This window comes from Vulpes vulpes, chromosome 3, assembly GCF_048418805.1.
Source record: "Vulpes vulpes isolate BD-2025 chromosome 3, VulVul3, whole genome shotgun sequence".
Taxonomy (NCBI): Eukaryota; Metazoa; Chordata; class Mammalia; order Carnivora; family Canidae; genus Vulpes; species Vulpes vulpes.
In genome coordinates this window covers 146,679,063-146,702,190 of record NC_132782.1, presented here as the reverse complement: position 1 = coordinate 146,702,190, position 23,128 = coordinate 146,679,063, and the positions used below count along the sequence as shown (strand labels likewise).

Genomic DNA, 23,128 nt, shown 5'->3' with positions numbered 1-23,128 from the left:
CCGCGCGGAGCCACAATCCAAAGGAGGCAGCCGCTGCACGGGGCGTAAAGGAAGGAAGCGTGTCCCCAGCGTTCCTGTGGGAACCTGGGGCAGCTCAGGTAGATTCCCCGCTCCCCAGACCCGGTCTCCTTTCAGCGGGGCATCTTCTATTGAAAGGGAGACCGAGGGCTCGCCTCCAGAGGGGTGCTTGGGGGACATTTGTCGTGGGTGTTGCATGACTAATTCTCCCAGCCCAGCATGGAAGACTCACTCCCAAGGATATCATATATTTTAAAAACAGCATGAAAAAGAGGCCATCTGACTTTCCTCCACATATTCCAAAAATGTAAAGCAGTTGCTGTCTAAGTCTCTAAAGCGTGTGCGCGCGTGTGCGTGTGCAGGATCTAAGGCAGCAATCCCAGCACAACACCCGCTGGCCCGTTGGCCTATTGATTATGGACTCAAGTCTGGATTGAGAGTGGTGGGGGTTTTTATCAGGTTCAAAATCTGTCTTCTTTCTGTGTCAGCCCCTGACGCTAGTGGCCACCTTGCCCGTGTGCCCGCCGGGGCACCAGGATGAGGCCGTGACCCCGTGAGGCTCGGGCTCGCGGGAGGTGCAGCATCCGTAGGCCGCCCAGCAGACACCCGGATTCCTACACTGGCCCGGGCGCCCACGGGCCGCCCAGAAGCCCGTGTGACGGGGACAGGCCGCGGAGGCCAGCCTGGCTGCCAGGCGGTGGCCCGGGGAGCAGGAGCCCGGGAGCCTCAGCATGTGCGCCCTGACCCTTCTCACTCGGCGCAGCCCCCGGCCCTGCTGCTCTTTAGCTTCTTCACAAAAAAATAATAGTGGTGATAATAATAACCCCCATCCCCCACGGCTGCTGGGGAGGTTAAATGAGACTCTAAATGCATGTGTGAAATAGGGGCTCCAACTCTGGTGGTTTTAAAAAGTGCCTTTAAATGAGAAACACCAGGGGACCCCTGGGTGGCTCAGCGGTTCAGCACCTGCCTTTGGCCCAGGGCCTGATCCTGGAGTCCTGGGATCCAGTCCCACGTCGGGCTCCCGGCATGGGGCCTGCTTCTCCCTCTGCCTGTGTCTCTGCCTCTGTGTGTGTGTGTGTATGTGTGTGTGTGTGTGTGTGTGTGTGTATCATGAATAAATGAATAGAATCTTTAAAAAAAATAAAATGAGAAACGCCATCCCAATTGATGACTCCTGGGAAACAGCTTCGTGAAGTCCTGAATCACAGAGTTGTGAGCGTGACACTTGTGCTTTGTCCCCTGGGCCATATATCTAGTGAGAGGACGAGGCAATCCTCCGAGGCCGCAGGTCCGAGGGCCACGGGAGTGTGGAGCCGTCGCTCTCACGGGACAAGGGCTCCTGCAACACTTTGGTGCTTGGACGCGGCCCACCCACCACCGGCCACAAGCGCAGTTGATGTTTTTTTCTGCTACGATGTCCTCAAAGGACACCTCAAGGGACTCACAGGCCGCGGTAACCACGCAAGGCCCCTCCAAACCCTTTCCTGTTTACAAGCCCTACAAGAAAGGGCATCAGCAAAAAGCCACATGAATGTCTCCAGAAGGAAACCCATAAATGATTTTCCATTTTTCTCGGCTCTGACAACTGTGGACAGGCTTTCATTCATTCATTCATTTAGCAAATATTTATTCAGAGCTTATCCTTGCAGGGTTCGCACTACAGCAGCAGAAAAGAAACAAACGAAAGAATCCCTTTCCCTCATGGTGCTTTTATTTTATTTTTTTTTAAGATTTATTTGTTTATTTATTTATTCATGATAGACATACAGAGAGAGAGAGAGGCAGAGACACAGGCAGAGGGAGAAGCAGGCTCCCTACGGGACTCAATCCATCCCGGGACTCCAGGACCGTGCCCCAGGCCAAAGGCAGGTGCCAAACAGCTGAGCCACCCAGGGATCCCCTGGTGCTTTTATTCTAGTGGGGGAGGAAAGGGACAGACTTTTTTTTTTTTTTTAAAGAAAATGTTGGAGTATCTTAAAGCAGGGATGAGGGATATGGAGTGCAGGAAGAGATGTGGTTTGCAATTTTGAACAGAAGGATCATGGAATTGGGGATCCCTAGGTAGCTCAGTGGTTTAGCGCCTGCGTTTGGGCCAGGGCATGGTCCTGGGGTCCTGGGATCGAGTCTCACATCGGGACCCCATGGGGAGCTTGCTTCTCCCTCTGCCTGTGTCTCTGACTCTCTCTCTCTATCATGAATATATGAATTTTAAAATCTTAAAAAAAAAAAAAGAAAGATCAGGGAAGACCTCCTCTCCAGATGATAACAAGCAAAGATGTGAACAGGGTGCATTAGAAAACCATAGGCTTCTAGGGAAGAGCATCCCAGGTTGTGGGAACAGTAAGTGCAAGTCCCCTGAGGTGAGGTCATGTCTGTGAATTCAAGGGACAGCCCGGAGACCAGAAGGGGCAAAAGGATCCTGGGGAAGAGTAATAGGAGACAAAGCAGAGAAGTGACAGGGGCCCAGATCATGAAGCAGGTGCAGGCCGCCGGGAGGACTGGGGCATTTACTGGGATTTGGACACACGCCACCGCGGGGACGTGAGCAGAGAGGTCACGTGATCAGGGTTCTTTCTAGAAGGATCACCCTACCTGAGCTGCTGTGTGGCACCAAGAGGAATGTGGTCAATCCGTTTGCTCTTTTAAGCCTGCTCTCCTCTCACTCGATTATTTAATGACTATTTTCTTTAGCGCGAGCTGTGGGCGAGGCACGAGGGAGGACAGAGAAGTGAAGAAAAGCAACGATGAGGGATCTGATGAAGAACATGCCACGGGGCAGCCCCCCAAGTGTCAGGGAGGAGGACGCCAAGACGAGAAGTGAGGGGTCAGGGTCATGCAGGCCGGCGACCAGCTGCAGCGGGGCAGCAGGGGTGCGGGGACTGTAGACAGCCCGAGCTCCCGGCCAGCACCACCCCCCCGCGAGCGCTGGGCCAGGAAAACCGAGCTCAGGTCCAGTCCCTCAAGCTCCCTTGTTAAACAGAAGTGTTGAGAGCCTAGATGCCAGGCCCCAGGTGCCAGGGCCACGGAGTAACCCACAGACCACGGCTCCCGCTCCGGAGGAGTGTGCGGTCTGGGGAGCCCCATCTCGAGGGACAAGCACCGACAAATACCACCACGGAACAACCCACGGAGGCCTAGCTGTGGGGCCGGCCACGGAGCACGCCGTACAGAATTCCTCGGTCGTGTTCCTGCCCAAACAGAAGGCAGGGGCGGTGGTGGGCTCAGCAGGCCATGCCAAACCCCGGGCTGCCCCAGGATTCAAAGAAGCTCCGCAGCACATCACAGCCGAGTAGGGTAAGAGCCCCCACGCTCTGGCAGGAGAAGAGCTCTGCAGGAAGAACAAGGCACCCTCGCCACATAATACCACTCTGTTATGCAGGGCCTGACAGCCAAGAGCACCCGGAGGAGGCAGGGAAAGCTTTGGTGTTGTATGATGAGCCAAAAGGTCCCAGAGGTTTAGTATACATTCACTTAAAACAAAACAAAACCAAAAAAAAAAAAAAAAAAAAAAAAACCCCAAAAAACAAAACAAAACAAAACAAAAAAACCCATGGCTTGTAATTTTGTAACCTCCTTAGGGTGTTTCAAATGGTTTGTGAAGATCAATGTTCTCCACGTTCAAAGAGTTTAGGGAGTTTTCAAATCTTTCCATTCAGACCGGCCTGTCATAAAGAACAAAGGAACATGGAATTTCTTGCAGGGATCTGAATCCGCGCAACAGAGCCTGGAGATGTTCAATCAACAAAGATGGCCTTTGAGCTCTCCTTGATCCAGAAGGGGAGAGGCCTGTGTGCTGCTCCGTGGGCGCCCACCTGGTTGTCGCTTTTATCTTCCATCAATAAAATTGCCTTTGTAATTTTTACTTATGTAGCCACCCAGGGGCCATCCTTATAAAACAGTGGTTAAAAGCTTGGGCTCAGATGGGCCTGAGTTCAAATTCAAGTTCTGCTGTGCATAAGCTGCGTGACCCGAGGCACCGGGATGCGCTCTCCACGTCTCGAGTGGCTTACCTGTAGGGTGAGAGTAAGAGTATCATCGCCTTCCTAACGCTGCCGCGAGCTTCAAGTGAGGATGCAGTTTGTACGTGTCTGACGTGTGGTCAACACCGAATAAAGGTAAACTGTGTTTCTTTTCTGTTTTGCTGTGAGCTCGTGTAGTTTAGTCTTAATTATTCGTCTTCTGAGAGAAACTACTAAAATGAGAGACGAGCGGAGAGCCCACTGTCCTTGGGATTGCACTGCTTGGCCCAAAGGTCGAAGACACCTTAGGGAAGCACCACACACAGGGTTGTCTCTTGCCCTAAAGGTGAGGCTGATACACTATTTGCCCCACGGGCCAAGTCTAACAACCCCGCCTGGTTTTGTCAAGTTTTTTTTGTGACCGTGGCCACACTCGTTTACATACCGTCTATGTCTGCTTTTGTGCTGTAACGTAAAGTTGAATGGTCGCCAACAGAGACCATATAGTCTGCAAATTCTAAAATATTTACTAACTGGCCCTGTATTTACAGGAAACATTTTCTGACCCCTGTTCTAGGAACTTAAAAAAAAAAAAAAAACTGATTTTTTTTTTTTTCAAGTCATGTAGTTCTGAAACTGCATGCATTGGAAACTTGTCTGCATACGTTGGAAACTCGTCTCCCCGTGGGGGGAAAAAAAAATAAGGCTACCTTCAAGACGTCAACACATTTCCTTCAACTGGCCAATGCCAGGTGCCATGTGAGGCCCCAGGCGACACGCGCGTCCCTCTGGATGAAGAATCCACTGTCTGCAGCTGATGAGATGAATATGCAATATGAGGCGAGTTCTGCCCACGGCTAGAGCAAACGCCTAGGGCAGCGCTGAGGCCGCTGTGGCTCCTGCTGCCCTTCCGTGTGGCCGTCACCTCTATCCCAGAAGAGCGACTCTGCATGTTGTTCCATTTCCCTGTCATATCCATAAGACTGTACCGAAAGCCCCCGAATGGGTGAGGAAGCCCTAACGAAGACCCTGGGCTGGGCAGGAAACAGCAGTGGGGAGGCTTTTGCAGAGGTCATGTGTCAGGGGAACGCAGCTTGTTCTTGGGCAGTGGCTAAAGAAATGGCAGGAGGCTGAGCAAGGAGTCAGAGGGAGATAAGCAAAGATAAATATGCGTGAAGTTGCAAGGGAGGAGCCTGCATTCATCTGTTGAACACATCTCTATTGGGTGCATAGTCCAAGGCACTGGGGAGCGAGGCAAACAAGGCCCCGCTGTCAGGAAACTCCCCTTGTAGTCAGAGGAGGCAGGCCATGCTAAGCTGAGTTCCTCAAAAAAAAAAAAAAAAAAAAAACAGACCACAAGACAAGGATCTGAGTGAAAATTATTTGGGGGGGGGGGGTTGGGGGGATGTGATCTCAAGCACAGGGAAGGAAAGGGAAGGAACTGAGAAAAGTAAATAAAGGGCTATGTTAATGAGTAAGTCACTGCTCTGAGCAGCTAAGGCTTAGTGTCACCTTGTGACCTCTGGGGGCATAGACCAGGCCTCGGAATTTTCCCAACGAGGAGCCAGGATCCCCGACTATTTTTATCCGCCACCTCTTGTTCGTCACTGATGGAGGCTCGCTCACTGGGGTGGGTGGGAAGGAGGATTAGTTAGGGATCCTTTGAGGTCAGGCATGGGAAGCCATGAGCGTGACCAGAAAGTTCTAAAGGTGACTTCCCAAGTAGATGAAGGCAGGGTACGCATCGGGCTACGCAGGCGACAAACAATGAACAAATACCCAAGAAAACGAGCTGGTGGCCAAGTACTGTGCAGGCCGTTAGAACGAGCTGGAGGATGAAGAGTGACTGGGAGGCCAGGTAGGATGGGGCGCTTGCAATGGCGAGGTCAAGGGGGGGGTCCTGAGACACAGCCGTGGGCAGGGTGGAAAAGCACGTGCGGGGTTCGTAGGGCAGGGGACAGAGACGTAGGCGGGCTGTGTGGAGGACTCGGGAAAGAGGCGGGCGAGACTGCTACCAGGTGGAGGCCGAACCCCAGAAGCTTTATCAGCCGGAACAGGGCGTTAGAACGTTGGGATTTGGGGCAGAGACGTCATCAGAGACGATCTGATTAACAGTTTGAACAGTTCGTCCTGGTTACTCCCCGTCCCTTCCCTTTTCCTTCTAAATGGTTTGGTCCGAAAGCCATCAAATAGGGCTGAGCAAGGCTGGGCGCTCCCCGGACTGGAACAGGACGTCTGGGTCCGAGCAGGACGCAGAGAGTGCCCACGTGGCCGGCACGGGTGGCAGCGCCTGGCCCGCAGTGTCCGAGCTGGGCCAGGCCGAAGCAAGGTGTGCGGCCGCCCAGCCGAGATTCTGGAGCCCGGGCACGGTGAGGAAGGCACCCACGTGGGAGACCCGGCACGAGGTCAGCATCCAAGCCTGGCAGGGAGGGCATCCATGAGAGGGGAAGCAGGGACCCCCCATGACGTGTCGGAGCCCTTGCACGGGGCGGGGGGGGGGGTGTTCCTGTGGGGAGGCGGTGGTCCCCGCTGTTCCACGCGGGTTGAGAAGGTTACAGGGAGGAGCCTGGTGTGGGGAGGTTGAAGCATCAGGGTGGGGAGGAGGGTGCAAGCGTAGCCAGGTGGCCTGTGCTGGTGCCTGGGACCCGCACGGGGTGGGGAGGCCATCAGGTCGGGCACAGCTCAGCGCCGGAGCCCAAGGTGGGTGAGGAGGCACCTGCTGGGGCAAACGGGTGGGCAGTAGCCCGGGGCACTGAGTCAGAGCACGAGCGGGTGGGGACAGCAGGGGAGCCCACGTCGGGCACAGGACGTCCACATCCAAGTCGAGGGACGGGCGTGTGACGGCACCCGGAGAGGGGCACGTTTGGGGGCATGGATCAAACGGGTAAATGTGCCTAGGACGACGGGGAGCAGGTTTCCCAGCGTCAGGGAAGAGACATGGAAAGGGAGACACGTAGAACGGACGCCGCCACGGGGGACTGGACTGGAGAGAGGGCACGGATTCGTGATGTGCGGGTGGAGGGGAGGTCTGAGCGTGCTCACGCGTGCACCTGTATACCTGCCCGCTCATCACCTCTGCCCGCTCCGCCAGAGGGCCGGCCGGGGCAGCGACACTTCCACGAGGAACGCGCCGAGCGCCCCGATCTTGGTCTGCAAGTCCTGTCCTCCACCCTTCCGGAGCAGGGCAGGTGTCAAGGCCGGGACAAGAAGCGTGCCAAAGGAGCCTGGAACGTCTGGTGCCAGAAAGTAAAGAGATCCCCAAAGAGGAGCACGCAGCAGAGGGACAGCTTAAAGGGGCCCCCGCCTGCCAACCACGAGACGATTCCAGCTTCAAAATAATGACAGTAGCGTTATAACCCGTTGAGTAAAATAGTAACTTGAAATCCGTACGGATATAAGTAAATGAAGATCTTGAGATTTGGCTGAGATGTGGGGTATTTATACAGTCTCGCACCACCCCCCACAAAATACTTATTTATTACAAAAAGAGTAGTTCTGTGGTGGAGGGTCCCGCCAGACACCAGCTTGATCAAGTCATGAAAATGAGGGACGCAATTGCGGGGCAGATGAAAATGTGATGGGCTACGACTAAGAGAACACAAAGCACAGAACGCGAATCTAGCCAGGGGTAAGCCTCAGGTAAAACCAAACCCAGGGGTATTCCGCAAAATTCCTGGCCCGTGCTCTTCAAAAATGTGCAGGGTCATAAAAAAAAAAAAAAAACCAAGTAAAGACCGAGAAACTGTTTGCCACGGAAGGAAATTAAAGAAACAGAACAACGAAATGCAACGTGTGCTTCGGAACCCAACGCTTTTGCTGTAAAGAACGTTATTGAGACAAAGGGCAAAGCTGGAACAGAGTCTGGGAGTAGATGAAACCAAATGATTATATTAGGCTCTAGAGGAGAAGGTCTTTATTTTAGGATTCTGCTAAGATACAAGTCTGCATTTCTGTTTACCCCAAAGGGTAGCGTCCACGTCCATCACACTCGTATCTGGGTTCCTAGCACTTAGCACGGCACCTGGTGTCGTGCTTGATAATCAACCAGGGAGAGAAGGAGAGAGACCAGGTCAGAGGCGTAAGTTTGGAATCTTCCCTAGAGCTAATTCAGTTAAGGAAAACAGGTGACTCGTGTGCTCTCCGGCCTGCGTTTGAATTACGGCCGCGTGATCCTGGACAAGACCCAGACGTCTTTTCCACACGCGTAACACGGGTTGTTAGACGGAGCGAATGTAATGAGATCTGGGAGGTCTCTAGCAGCGTCCCTGACGCTTAGCAGGTATGCAACAAGTTTTTGTTTCCCTTTTCTCCTTAAAAAAAAAAAGAGAGAGAGAGAGAGAAATAAAAATTATCAAAGACTAGACGTTTCGACCTCCAGGGTAGCTCCTGGCTTCACTACACAACCTTGGTATATGAACTTGGGTAAGTCGGATCCCTGGGTGGTGCAGTGGTTTGGCGCCTGCCTTTGGCCCAGGGCGTGATCCTGGAGACCCGGGATCGAATCCCACATCAGGCTCCCGGTGCATGGAGCCTGCTTCTCCCTCCGCCTGTGTCTCTGTGCCTCTCTCTCTCTCTCTCTCTGTGACTATCATAAATAAATAAAAATTTAAAAAAAAATTGAACTTGGGTAAGTCGTTTCACTTCTCGAGGCCTCGACCTCCTCGGTAAAATGGGAGCTTGTGTAAATGGAGGAGTTGGGGGTGAGCTTTATGACCGTCATGCTCCCCAGATCTCCTAGTTCTAAAATTTGAAATACTTTCCCTTTTTGCGGGGGGGATGATAGTAAGTGCAAAAAGTGTAGGATAAGAAAGGTTTTGGGCTGTATTTAAAGGACGTTCCTGAGTTTTAGCAGTCGAGGCGTGCAAAGTGCACCTCCTACCGGATTGCACAATTCCTCACGCCTGCTTAAAGTACAGGTAACCTGAGAGCTGGTGGTATTGTTAGGTTACTGTTGAGGACATTAAAAATGCATGAGCCATCAAGGAACTAGGAGGCACTTTCAATTCTTGCTGCATTTTTCCTTATTCATAACTCTTTTCCTAATTGCTTTTTCTCTTAAAAATGGGGGGAGCCCGAGACCTTGGATATCTGCCTAATGGCTCCAGCGGAGCCGTGACCCATTGCCAAGTCTTTCTGGGCCTTTTATGGCCCGGGGACATTTGCCATTGAAAGAAAGCAGATGGGTTTGATGTTCCTGAAAGGGATGTTTTGCTCTGACCTCTGGCCCCACTAAATATTTTGGCCATTGCCCATTCACTGTAATGGGAGCAATAAATTTGTTTTAATTTAGGATGTTATCAAGTAGGGAATATCGACAGAGACAAAATAATGTTCTGAAAACAGCCAGGATGAAATCATGAATAAATAAATATGTTGAACTTAGCTGATAAATTAACAAATGCTAATTCCTAAGAGTCCGTCTGGACTATTTCAAAGTTAGGCCAAAGGTGATCCCGTTTCTACTAGAAACGTCATCTTTCTCTCTCGGCCAGAGAAAAGGTGGGCTACCCAGACGCTGCAAAGCATAGAAAGGCCTTTATCCCTGGTGACGGATCTGTTTTAAACAGATCTATTTCTATTTGTTTCCAGCTAAATGCCGAAAGGAGCAGCCAGCTGACTCCGGTAGCCTTTTCTATGGCAAAGCATTTATTTTCCTCGAGTAAACACCTTTATTAGGGATCAAGCAGGCTGTTTCTGTACCTTTTCTTGGTCTTAGTCCCCTAGATTAGCGTCAGAGGACTTAGGTTCTGGTTCGATGTTACCTGTCTGTGTTGCGTTTTGAGTGAAAGAAATGACTTTTAACTCGGATACGTTCCCCTTGAGGAAGGCGATGAAGGTGCAGAGGCCATTGATCCCCCTGCTAATATTCTTTCACAAGTAACATCGTTATGACAGACGGCAAAAAAGAAAGAAAGAAAAGAAAAAGGAAGGAATCCTAACAAACCACAAAGCATCTTTGCGAAGCTGTGAGGCCTCAGGATGGTGTTGCCTTTGCAAAGTCCAGGTGGCTAAGCCTTCTAGGTTACCAGCAGCCCGACGGCACCGTTAGCTGCGTAAAAGCTAATTGGACCAACTCTCCAATGAAGAAGGTCTCTAACCACACCAGTAACCCAATGGTCTTCAGTGCAACGTGTAGGAAGATGAATCCGTGCGGGCAGCTTAGAGAGCTGCGGCCGTCGGAGGCACCTGGCTTAGGACGCTGAGCAGTTCCGTCTCAGGTTTGGCCGCCGCAGGGGGACGGGCAAGCCCTCGGGGGAGAGGGGAAGGTAAGAACTGTCTAGAAGCTCTCACAAACCGAGGCGGGACAAAGCTGGTCCCGTCTGCAGGACGGTGAAGGGCGTTTCTCCACGGGGAACGTCGCGACCGTCTCCGCAGGCAGGGAGCCCCGGCCTGGAGCTCGCGGCCACGTCAGGGAGAGGCCAGTGGCTCGCCCCGCGCCGCTCCTGAGGGCCGCGAGCCTGGGCAGAGGGAGCAGGACTGCCAGGGCCCGGGCCGCCGTCGGGCCTGCTTCCCCGAGCTCCGGGGGTCACGCGGGTCACTTCTCTGGGGGGCCAGATCCGGGCCTCCCCAGCACCTGCGGGCGGCCTCAGAGGAAGTGTGCGGCCACGGAGCCCTGCACGGGCCGAGAAACCGCCTCCCTCATCGGGGCCAGCCCCATGGCCTGGGTCTCTCTGATTCTGTCCGGTCACTGGCGAGAACGCTCCAGGTGCAAGGCCCCGGTGCTGCAAACCCACCTGGGAGGGGTGGGGGGGGGGTGGGGGGGGAACACATGGTCTCTGTGGGACTGGGCGCCCCCCCCCCCCCCCCCGCTGCCTTCTTTGGGCCGAAATCCAGTCAGAAGCATTTGCGGCGCCACCAGCGTCCCGGGAAGGCACGACTCGGGGCTGCAACCCCAGCAGGCCCGACGGCTGCAGGCCGGCCCCGGCGCTGAGGCTCCCCCGGGCCCTGTGAACTCGTCCCGGGGCCTGGAGACACGGCACCGGCCTCCCCTGCAGCCCCTTTGGACAGGACTCGTCCCGCTCCGCCTGGGCCTTGCTTGACGGTGTCCCTGCCTGGATTACGAGCTGACTCAGTGTTGGGTTTTTTTTTTTTTTTTAAGATTTTATTTATTTTTTCATGAGAGACACACAGAGAGAGAAAGAGAGAGGCAGAGGCAGAGGGAGAAGCAGGCTCCACGCAGGGAGCCCGACGGGGGACTCGATCCCGGGTCTCCAGGACCAGGCCCTGGGCTGAAGGCGGGCGCTCCACGGCTGAGCCCCCCGACTGGCACCCCCCTGGGCTGCCCGACTGCGTGTTTTCCAGAGGGTTCTTTCTCTACCCCTCAGGCGCTGCGACAGGAATGTTCTACAAATTTATCTTCTATCAAGACTCCCATGAAGCGGCCTCGGACTCCCCGGCACCGGCCTTGCCCCAGCCTGTCACGCCGGGCCTTAAGCGATGGGCTCCCGGGGCAGGCCCTCGGCCCTGGCCCAACGGCCGGCACCACAGACAAGGAAGGTAAAGTCGGCCGCCTCGGCGAGAAATGTCACCTCCCCGGCCTCGCCCACACAGGAAAACCAGCTTCACAGACCCGGGAACACGCCCCAGAGCGCCACCGAGCGTGGGGCATGGAGGGAGCTGGAATGTCCCGTCGCTCGGGTCCCCCCACCCCAGGCTGAGGCCCTCCAGCCATACCTGGCAAACCTCCAGGGACGGGATGGGACAGCACCGCCTTCTGGAACAACCCAGCCTATTTTAGGACAATTCTAGCTTCATTTTCTTCTAACCGTTCCCCGTATCTAAGGCTCGGCTCCCCCCTTTGAAGAATGTCACCTACCTGAAGTCTATGTCAGTTCTTCTCTGGTTCAGCCAGTGACAATTCAATCCAACCACCTGTCATTTGACACGAATCTCCTCTTCTTTCTTACGAGCAATCAGGAGAAACTCTGTCCAGGATCTGCGGGAATCCGGGCGTGTGTTCCCCCTGTGGATTTCCCATTTAAATTTATCTTCAACACGAAGGAATTAAGCAAACCTAACATCTTTTAAATTATTTTTTTATTTATTCATGAGACACACAGAGAGAGAGAGAGAGAGAGGCAGAGACACAGGCAGAGGGAGAAGCAGGCTCCATGCAGGGAGCCCGACGCGGGACTCGATTCCTGAACCCCGGGGTCATGACCTGAGCCCAAGGCAGATGCTCAACCGCTGAGCCACCCAGGCGCCCAACATTTTTTTTTTTCTTATTGAAACCATGGTAGCTTCTAGTAATCTGTTTGTTGGTCTTTTTCTTTTTTTAAGTGTACAGAAAACTCTGTTTTAATATTCCTTTCTGGAGCTGTGCCTAGAATGTACATGAACCCCCTAATTCAGTGTATAGAGAGCCTTACGCCTGCTCTGAAGAACATTTGGGCGTATTCTATGATCTAGCACTTTCCCCACTTGTCATAGCTCTTCTGTAATCCTACATACATATTGATGTACTTCTCTTTGGATGATACTTTTTTGCTTAACGCGCTTGTCATGGACACCGTTTTCTCTGCATTCCTTTCAGCCAACATAGCCTCCTGGTTTAGAACATTCTTGTCTTTGCTGAGGGTGTGGAAGTCCACTCACAGACCAGGTGACTGTTAACATGCTAACTGGTGTGACAAACCACGGTCTGGATGGCAGGCACACCCAAAAACGCAGATTATATACTTTGGAGTTGAGTATGGACTGACCTAAGTAGCCAACCATCTGCGAGGTAGTCTATACGCAGAGAGATTGGTTTGAAAAGCAGAAAAAAGGGGAATCCCTGCGTGGCTCAGCGGTTTAGCATCTGCCTTGGGCCCAGGGCCTGATCCTGGAGACCCGGGATTGAGTCCCACATCAGGCTCCCTGCATGGAGCCTGCTTTTCCCTCTGCCTGTGTCTCTGCCTCTCTCTTTCTCTGTGTCTTTCATGAATAAATAAATAAAATCTTATAAAAAAAAAAAGAAAGAAAAGCAGAAGATATGCTTCTAGTTCTGCTCTTGATTTTGTAGAAATTATTCACCCACCAGGGCACCTCCATAAGAGACAATGGCTGATGATTACGTCTGTCTTTATATTTACGCCACGGAGCTAATTTGAACCTGATAGTCTAAAATGACTGAAGCCCTCTTTTAGAATGAAAATAAAATGTATCACTATGATGGGGTCATGTGTAAAAGCGAACATAAAGAACCTGTTATTCTCTGTAAAGGAGAAAACGTCATTACATCCCCATTAAACAAATACATGATATTACCCGTACAATATCCTATAGTATTCATATATGTGCCTGTATATAATATGCAACACCCTTTTAGCATAAAGAAGGCCTCCTCGTTGACTAGTAATACCGAAACACTGCAAAACTGAGTGCTTTTCTTACCTGCCATTAGTTCACATTTACTTTCATTGAATTCGTGGGGCGGCGGCATCACTGGAAATGCTTCTCTTCACCGACCGCAACTTCAGCAAACGGAGGCCCTGCGGTGTGTCTCCTGAACTCGGGGCTCCTGTGAAACTCCTGCTGAAGTCTGGACGCACATGGGTTGAGGACAACTAGTCCCATTGATCAGGGTCTGGTTTCTTCTGCTTTGTCTGCCCGGGGCGCGCTTAGCTTCCATCTGTCTGTCATCCTAGAACAGTGTCCGCAGCCGGCCCATGCGGGCTCTCTCGGGCAGGGAGGTTAAGGCCCCTGGCATGAATTGCATTCAGCAACTGAATAAATAAGACAGCTTGGAGACGGGCTTTTATTCATAGGAAACCAGATAGCCTTTTTGATGATAAAATATTTATTCCCTATAGTCTTGTTGCCAAGACTACTGTGTATAGCACATTTCCTAAAAAGCGAGAATGCTAAAGAGGTCTTAGTAGGTAAATTTTAGGGTATTGGAAGGGTAACTTTTATTCTAAAAAAATAACTCGAATGGCATTCTGTTGCCCAGAACTGAGTGTGGTTTGACACTTAATGGTGGTTGAGATAATACCATGCCCCATGTTAAGTCAATATTTTTACTTCTTTTGAATCCTTGCTTTCCTCTAAGACACAGCTTCACTTTATTCCTTAAGAAAGTGAGGCCAGAGGCACCTGAGTGGCTCAGTCAGTTAAGCATCTGCCCTCTGCTCGGGTCATGATCCTGGGGTCCTGGGATCGAGCCCCACCTCGGGCTCCCTGCTCGGCAGAGAGCCTGCTTCTCCATCTCCCTCTGCTGCTCCCCCTGCTTGTGCTCTCTCTCTGTGTCAAATAAATAAAATCTTAAAAAAAAAAAAGGGGGGAGGCCAAACGTGCAGTCATTTTAAGGCAGCTAAGTAAGTTAAGCAGTGTGGATTTATATTAGAATTAAGAAAAATCTGGGGATCCCTGGGTGGCTCAGTGGTGTAGCGTCTGCCTTTGGCCCAGGGCGTGATCCTGGAGTCCCGGGATCGAGTCCCACGTCGGGCTCCCTGCAAGGAGCCTGCTTCCCCTCTGTCTGTGGCTCTGCCTCTCTCTCTCTCTCTCTCTCTCTCTCTCTCTGTGTCTCTCATGAATAAATAAGTAAAATACTAAAAAAAAGGAATTAAGAAAAATCTAACTTCTCCAAATGAACTTTTTGTAATAACTTTATTTTATGCACTTTAATTGTTTTAACTATTTACAAAGTACGGGCTAAGCCCAAAGATGTCAGACAGGGTCTCTGACCTCCAGGAATATTCTGTTTAGTGTGGTTTACTAGTAAACAGAGACAGATCATGCTACACCAAGGCAGACTCCGACAAACACTGTATTAGAAGTACGGAGTACTAAGGGGTATGAAATTCCGAGTGCAGTTTCCAAGAAGACTCTGAGGAAATATTGCCTTTGAGTTGGACCTTGACGCATAATGAAAGTAGGTAAGATTTACTGAGGGCCAACACTTTTCAAAGTATTTTAAACTTAGTAAATTCTTTAGTTCCCCTGATTCACCTTATAAGGCAAGTTTGGTTATAATTCCTATTTTACAGTTGCATAAACAGGCAAAGAACAGTTAATTAATTTAGGCCCGGGGCCATCGCTAGTAAGTAATAGAGTCAGGATTCAAATTCAAGGACTCTGGCACCAGAATGTTCCTTCTTATTGCTTCCCCTCAAGGATAAAGATGTCCCCGAGTGGATTCAAGTAGTGGGAGCAGCTCAGTCACAACTACGGAAGAAGGAAAATTCAAGATATTTTGGAAAATCCATTAGTGCGGCTTGAACTTGGGGGGAAACGATGCTGAGGAATTGTAGAACATAAGATACACACAGAACACAAGTAGGTGTGGACCGCAGAGAGTTTGGACCCTTGGCCTAAGGAACTGCAGTGGGGAACAGGGGAGTGTCCTGGTAGGATTTTTGTCACCAGAAGACCTTGTGGAGGGGAGAATTGAGTGACTTAAGAGATAGACATTTTTTAAGGACCTGTTAATTAATTAAATTGTTCAAGCTATATATATATATATATATATTTTTTTTTTTGAGTTTCTCCTATGTACCAGGCACCAGTGTTGAGTATATAGCAGGGAGTAAGGGAGATAAGATAGACAAGGTTTCCAACCTCATTGCATGAAGGCATATGTAAGTAAATAGATAAGGTGATTTTATGTAGTTTTTTTTTTTTAATTTTATGTAGTTCTAAAAGAAAGAAGTACATTGTTGTGATGAGCTACACAGTGATAATAAGCCAGGGAGTGGTGGTGAGGGAAGGCCTCTCTGAGGAAGGATGTTATAAGAGAGGTCTGAATGCCGGGGGGATCCAGGCTTGGGTGAAGGCAGGGCCAAGGGCTCAGAGAAACGGGATTCAATTTTATTAAGAAGTTTAGTCCAAGCCGAGTTAACAAATGCAAAAATCTCTGGATTAGGAAAGAGCTCGGAAGGCTCAAGGGACAGAAGGAAGTGCTTAGCAGAAGATGGGGACAGGGTACGAGTTGAGGTTGAGGTAGTCGGACCCAGGGCCTTGGAGGTGAGGGTAGAGCATTAGAGTACGTTTTACTCTCGGTGAACTGGGAGGCCATGGGGAGGTTTTAAGTAGGCAAATGGCTAAATTGGCTTTCTATTGTGAAAAGATCTCTCTGGGTAATAGATGGAGAATGGATTTTAAGGGGAAGGGGGTGAAAGCAGGATGATGGATGAGGAGGCAAGTCGCAGGGGCCCCAACAAGAAAGAGGTGATATGGCCTAGATCTTGAAAGTCAAGAGGGGATGAGCTGATTAGGGTTACGTTTTGGAGGCAGAGCTAAAGAGATTTGAATTGAGAGAACCAGACACCAAGGGTGACTCTAAAACTGTTGGCCGCAGTGACTAAATGCTGTGGTGCTGGCGACTGGGAAGGAGAGCACTGGCTTGGGACGGGGGAGGTAAGAGTTCTGCTGTGCGCACAGTGAGGCCGGTACCAGGGGTGACTAGGGCAGCCTCCTGGAGGATGCTCAGGTGCGGGTGAGAGACGGGGACATGAGAGAGGCCACACCTACATAATGAACTGACAGATGTGATTCGATATTAGGGTGAGGGTTTAGGTGGCTTCCGGTTTTGAGCCTGAAGAGGTAAAAAAGGAAGCAACCCCACTAACCAGGGTGGTTAAAGACTAGGAGAAGTTGGAAGAAGAGCAGGATTCATGAGGGTCGGGAACCAGGAAGGACTTCCCGCTTGAACGGTGCATAAGCACACAGGGTTTGGAACCTGAAAGCCTTGGGTCTGAACCGTAGATGAGCCAACCACCTATGGTTGCGTATGGTTTATGCAACTATAAACCTGTGTGACAAGTTACTTAATTGCTCCAGCCTCAGTTTTCTTACCTGTAAAATGACAGACAGGATTTGGTAATGGTAACGATTAAGCGAGATGAGAGAGGGCAATGCTTGATACATAGGGATCACGCAATAGATACTCTCATCACCATCTCAGCAGTGTAATAGTAACGATATCTCTTGGCGTGTGGTTTCTCGGTAGTGATTATTACCGAGATAATAGCGTTCTGGATGTGTTAGTTCCTTTTAAGTAAGGCCTACAATGGTATTAACTCAGGTTTTCGAGTCAACGCTCCTTTTTGGTACATTTAATCATCATCAAAACAAACTGGAGATTATTGATGTACTTTACCCATTTTAGAGATGAATAAACTGAGGCTGAGAAAGGGGGCCAGGACTTTTGGAGCCTACCTGGAGGAGCCAGGACTCACACCTGGATCGGACTTACTCCAACTAACTGGGAGCTCTTTCCCAGCTAGTCACTTGTAGCATAAAAACACCTTTGTATCACTTTGTCAGTTTTCTGGGACCTCTGCTGAGTGAATAGATTGTGTTTTATAGAGATGTGATTAGCAGACCGCCACTGTGCTTTTCCTAGTGTGAAATCATGTGTGTCGTGGATTTTGCAGCGCCGGGCCGTGTTCCTCTCAAGGCCTGTCTTTGGAGGAGATGAAGAGAGGTCTCCAGTCCTCGCCCGTTGACAAATACGGTGAGAATTTGTCACCTTCAGGCTGATTAAGGGAACCGCCCCTAGGAAGCTGACATTATTTATCTGATAACAAGGGAAGAAAGGGTTTTGTTTCATATAATAACTAGAAATGACAGGTGCTTAAAAACTACTATATTATAAAAGTACGACCTTCGATCTTAAGTCTCACAAAACTCTGCATTTACCATTGAGTTTAATAACGTGTGTGCCTAAGGCTGTGCTCGTACAAGCGTAGCAGAGTGTGCGCACACGTGGAAAAAGGTACAACTCTCCTTCGTGCAAACAATCGGCTGCACCTTGTGATGCTCCGAACCCCCTGTCGCCACCTTGCTGAGTTCATCGCAGGTACGTGGGGAGGAGAGAAACAGGAGATGAGTTTCTGCAATGACATCACCTGCCGGGGGGGAGCTCTTCCCCTTTAGCCAGCACCCAAGGGTACAACGTAAACCCAGCCACCCCCTCCACAAGCTGCAGCAGAGGTGAAGGTACCATGGATGGCGTCCGTTTCGCACAGGACTACTTTAAAAGGAATTAAGAAAACTCTTGGAAAGAGTTGACACAGTTCTGTGCAGGCCCCTGGAAGCCAGAGGATGGGTAATCGCCCTTAGCACCAGCTGCCATATTAATGTGCTCGGCCTGTAATGTCCTTTTTCCAACCTCTAAGCCTGAGAGGCTCTATATTTAATTGGAATTTTAGCACAATGGGCTCATTTATTCATGAGAACTTGCCTTGACAATATGGAGAACTGAAAAAAGAAAAATGTATGTCAGTTGAAGAGATCAGATTTATTACAAGAACCGGGGTTTGGGGAAGAATAAATTGGATGATGGGTTTCCAGGTCTCTGATTCAGCTGGCAATAGACCCTGCAAGCCCTCAGCTTCGGGATCCCCACCAATGCCCCTCATTTTGCCGAGTGTTATTACCTAAGGCATTCAAGAGCCTTCAAGAAATGAAGAAAAAAAAAAATTGTTCTGGCTAAATGCAGGCAAACTACTTGGGAGACATTAAAGAAGGGAAACTTTGTGCTCTGACTCCCAGGACGTGTCTAGAATGCAGTCGAGTGCCTTGCATCATCAGCTTAACAACATAATCTATGGCCAGTCCCTCAGCCCGGGTTGGGGGGACATATGCTCTGGGTGTCACAGCATCACATTTTTTTTTTATAGAGACAATTCCGTTTTTCCAGACCTTTGCAGATGATGCGACCACATAGCCACGATATATAGGGCATCCCTTGAAACATGTGCTTTGACCAAAAGTCTTTCCTTTCATGGTGGACGGAGCATTGCAAGATGAAGCATTTCGTTATCGATCTTGTTTCTTGGAGGACTAAGACCCGGAGCAGAACTCCCCAAGAGGGAGGAGACGGGGGTGATGCAGTGAAGCTGGGGTTCCCTCCGCTTGTGCCCCTGGGTCCCAGGGGTGGAAGAGAACACTCGGGTGTCAGGATGCAGGGCGGGCCCCACAGGCAAAGGAGATACAGCTCCATCTCCCCCTAGGAACGTCCCAGGGGTCAAGGCAGAACTTTCCATTGCTCTCCATTCTCATGGCATTAGCCAACTGGGGCAAAACAGCTCCTTGGGGAACTGTCCCCCCCCCCCAGAGCAGGGCTAGAGGAGGGAGATGGAACTACATACACCCCGACTTTCTCTCTACCGCAGGCCTCTCACCCTCAAGTAACAAGGCGGGCGCCCACGGCTCAGGCTTTTCTGGAAGCCTGTGGTCCGATTTCTCTTGGGTCCCTCCTAAGTGGGGGGGCCACACAGGTGCCGGCCCTTCTGGCAACGACGCGCCAATAAAAAACATCACCCCCCCATGGGCCAGCCCCGGAGGACAGCCACCCACGCCGGGGAACAAGGCCTCCCTGTGGGGACCCCCGATGCCCCGGGGACAGGCAGAGGGGCACCGGGGCCCTGCACCGCCTGCTGCCCTAGCAGGTGGATGAGGAGCCTAAGCGCAGCGCCGAACACCTGCAGCCTGAGACCAGGTGCGGGGTCAGGCTGCAGGCCACAAAACGCTGGGCCTGACCCCTCAGACTTCCACAGAAGCCTCCCCAAATTGGGATTCAGCGCTCTGTATCCTGCCACCCCTGGCTCCCCGCCCCCCTGCAGCACCTGCTCCTATGTGCCCTGGGCCCGCCTCCCCTCCCCTCAGTTCCCCCCATCACCCCACAGCACCTGCTCCTATGTGCCCTGGGCCCACCTCCCCTCCCCTCGGCTCCCCCCACCCCCCGTGGCACCTGTTCCCATGTGCCCTGGGCCTGCCTCCCCTTCCCTCGGCTCCCCCCCTCACCCCATGGCACCTGCTCCTATGTGCCCTGGGCCCACCTCCCCTCCCCTCAGCTCCCCCCCTCAGCTCCCCCCCACAGCACCTGCTCCCATGTGACCTGGGCCCACCTCCCCTCCCCTCGGCTCCCCCCCACCCCCCGTGGCACCTGTTCCCATGTGCCCTGGGCCTGCCTCCCCCCCTCACCCCATGGCACCTGCTCCCATGTGACCTGGGCCCCCCTCCTCTCCCCTCGGCTCCCCGCCTCGGCTCCCCCCCCATGGCACCTGCTCCCATGTGACCTGGGCCCGCCTCCCTCCCTCGTTCTGAGAACGCAGCCAGCCATCAGAGGAACGGGTGCCTCCCGGCCCGCGGTCTCTAGGACAGCGGCCTGGGCCTGGGCCTGGGCCTCGGGCTGCCTTCTTGGGCTCAGCCGGGGCCGTGGCTTCAATGAGCATCGAATCCCGCTGGTATCGAGGCCTAAGCATGGAGGTGCACTCAAGGCCCGGGTGCTCAGGGAGCAAAAACAAAACAAGGCCTCACCAGAGGCCACCTGCCATAGAGAGCGGCTCTTTCCCTGTCCTCGATGCCAGCCCCCCTTCTCCGCTTTGCCCCGGCCGTGTCACGCACCCTAGGGATGGTCTGCCACACGTTCCCAGCCTTCTGGATCAGGGATCCTTTTTGCAGATGAAGACACTGAGGCCTAGAAAGGTTAAGTGGACACAAACCACAGAACCAGTAAGTAGAGGAGCCAGGGTTTAAACCCAGACTTGCCTGACAGGGAAGCCCATAGTTCTCGACACCACAACCCACCACCTTCTCGAACCGTCCCCTGCTATGGCCCACTGGGGTGCACATCACACCCCCGCCCTCCGCGGTCCTCTGGTCTCAGCTCTCTGGTTTGCATGTTGCATTTTGCCTCCGTTCCACAGCCACTGCCAGCAAGTCTTCCCAGAGTGTTCCGGGAGCTGGGAGAAGCTCCGTGGGGCGCTGGGCGGGGGGCGGGGGGGGAGAAGGGCAGGATGGACACGGGCCGGTAGGTGACAGCGGGCGTCTACTCTGATGCAGGCTACGTGTCCGACCCCATGAGCCCGATGCAGCTTCATTCCTGCCGGAGTAGAGGCCGCTGCGAGGACAGCGGCTGACCCCGTGCGGCGAGGACCTACGGACGCTCTCCCCGGACCTACGGACGCTCTCCCCGGACCTACGGCCACTCTCCCTCCCAACCAGGCAGGCTCGCGTCCCATTATAATGTTTTACCCTCCAAGGTCTCCTCATTATTGTTCGTTCTGGTCCTGTTTAATTCCCCACCGCAACTCGGGCTCTGGCTTTGTGGCTACGGAATGACACACAAGACCTGGAAGAACCAGGACCTGGAAGGTCCTTAAAGAATTGGTTTGGATTTTGTAACTGAAAGAACAAATCGGTATCGTTGCTTGGGGATGGGGCCCGAGTCCATGGTGGGCACTTGCCACGTTGTTCTGTAGACTTGTGTTTGAGAACTGTGGGTTTGATGTGATTTTTTTTTTTTTTGGATATTATTCATTTTCCCATCTTATTATGTCACCTCCAGCACCCAGCTCTGTGATTAAAGGTTCTTTGTTGGCCCACAAAAGGGATCCAGAAGCGCCTGTCATTCCAACAAGCCGTCTTCTGCCTACACCTTCTTTATGACGTGTCGGTGATGACCTTCAGGTCAGGACACTTGCAAAATGTTGGGCTCAGTCATTCAGCCTCCCCGTACATGACGCTGAGCGCCCTGTGCTTTGTTTAGGGGCCTCGTCGCTGTTAGCACCAAGGTGTCATAAATGCCATCGGTTCAGGTAAGGACACGGGCCCACGAGTGCAAACCCGCTGTGCGAACCAGAGTCTGGCGCAGGGCGTGGGGAGGCTGTCCGAGGCACCAGTGGCCTCCGAAAAATGAGCGATCTGGGGGCGCCTGGCTGGCTCAGTCAGCGAATCCTGTGACCCTCGATCTCAGGGCTGTGAGTTCAAGCCGCATGTCGGCGGGGGGGGGTGGGGGGGTGGAGGTTACCTACAGAGAGAGTTGGGGGGGGGGCGGGGATCTGCTCTCTACGCTCATTCCAACCAGGAAGACAGGATCACTTCCACCAAACAAAAGTTTTGCCATTGAAATGCAGACTTGGGGAAAAAAAAAAAAAAAGACAGGCAGGAAACCACGAAAAATCAGTGTGATAATTACTGCTTTTCACCTCCTTAAGAGAAAAAAAAAATAGTAAAGGAAGATGGGGTACGGGGTAGCCTGTAAGTCAGAGTTTCTAGATCTCAGCACTGCCGATGTGCTGGGGGTGGTGACCACCTTCGTGGGCGCCGTCCTGGGCTCAGGGGGATGTTTACAGCTTCCTGGCTTCTGCGCCCACATGCCAGGCACAGCCCCCCTGGAAAGTCTCCAGACATTTCTAAATGTGCCCAGGGGTGGGGTGGGGGGGACAAAACTGCCCCCAGCTCGAGAACCACTGCTCTAAACCCTGAGAGGACAACTGAGGACCTGAAGAGCAATGATGGAATATTGAACCCGGCGTGGACTGGACTTAAGCAAATCTACTTTCTCGTCCTGAGTGATACGGGCTCGTATGCAAGGGCAAGGGAATGGGCAAGTGCTGATTGCTCCATTCAGGCCTCTGGTGAGCTCCCCCCGCGACCCCCATCCTCCCTTCTCCCCCCTACTGATTGGAAATTAGGTTTCTTGAGGGCACTTTCTATCAGGACAAACAGCCTCACCTCTAAAATGCTTCAAAAAAATAAAAAGAAAAATAAATAAAAAAATAAAACGCTTCTGAGCCTTTTCTTAGGACCTGTGGTTCCAAAGTCGAAGGTCCTCTGAGCAGCTGGGGGGTAGCCCAGTGCCAGCCCAGCAGACCCAACGCGTGACACCTCCACTTAGCTTCACTCTTCTCCCTCGGCCTCTCGCTTCCCCACCTCATTATTCTGGCATCATAGCTGCTCTTTCCCACCTAGCAGGTTGCCAAGGGTCCTTCTAAGAAGCAGAAACAAGGAGCCTGCAGTGGCCGTGCAGGTATAAAGCCTTCTGGCAAGGGGCTGGCCAAAGAGCACCTGTCTCTAGGGCTCTCTCCCTCTCTCTAGGCCTCTGCTGGGGCTGCTTGAGGGAATGAGCCAGCACCCAGCCTGGGGTTCTTCAGGCCTTAATCCTTTTTATGAGTTGAAAGGAATATCTTAAGAAAGTCAAAAAAATAAAAATAAGTGAATATCTACTTTTAACTAAAAGATTCATGGTAGGTAGGCGTGATGCCGATTGCATGTGTGATCAGGCCCGGGCTGGGGTAAAGCGGGCATCCTCCCGGTTTCCCGTGGACCGGAGATCATATCCGGAGGAAGGACAGTTTCCTCTTGAAACACTCCTCGAGAGGGGGATTTTCTAGAAAAAATACGTGAGGCTCCCTCTCTTTGTTTCCTTTAATTAA

General features: G+C 52.0%; 1 protein-coding gene across 5 annotated transcripts in view; it reads left to right on the top strand.

Moving 5' to 3' along the window:
- The window catches only part of TNNI3K (TNNI3 interacting kinase), a 283,998-nt gene extending 262,698 nt beyond the window's left edge, over positions 1-21,300 (top strand). For all 5 annotated transcript variants that reach the window (XM_026018089.2, XM_072754868.1, XM_072754869.1 and 2 more), the window contains 2 exons: positions 17,339-17,418; positions 20,754-21,300. In XM_026018089.2, the coding sequence (XP_025873874.1) occupies positions 17,339-17,418; positions 20,754-20,830 (157 nt within the window). In that variant the 3' untranslated portion in view covers positions 20,831-21,300. The remainder of the gene's footprint in view (positions 1-17,338; positions 17,419-20,753) is intronic.
- Positions 21,301-23,128: the final 1,828 nt, after the last annotated feature.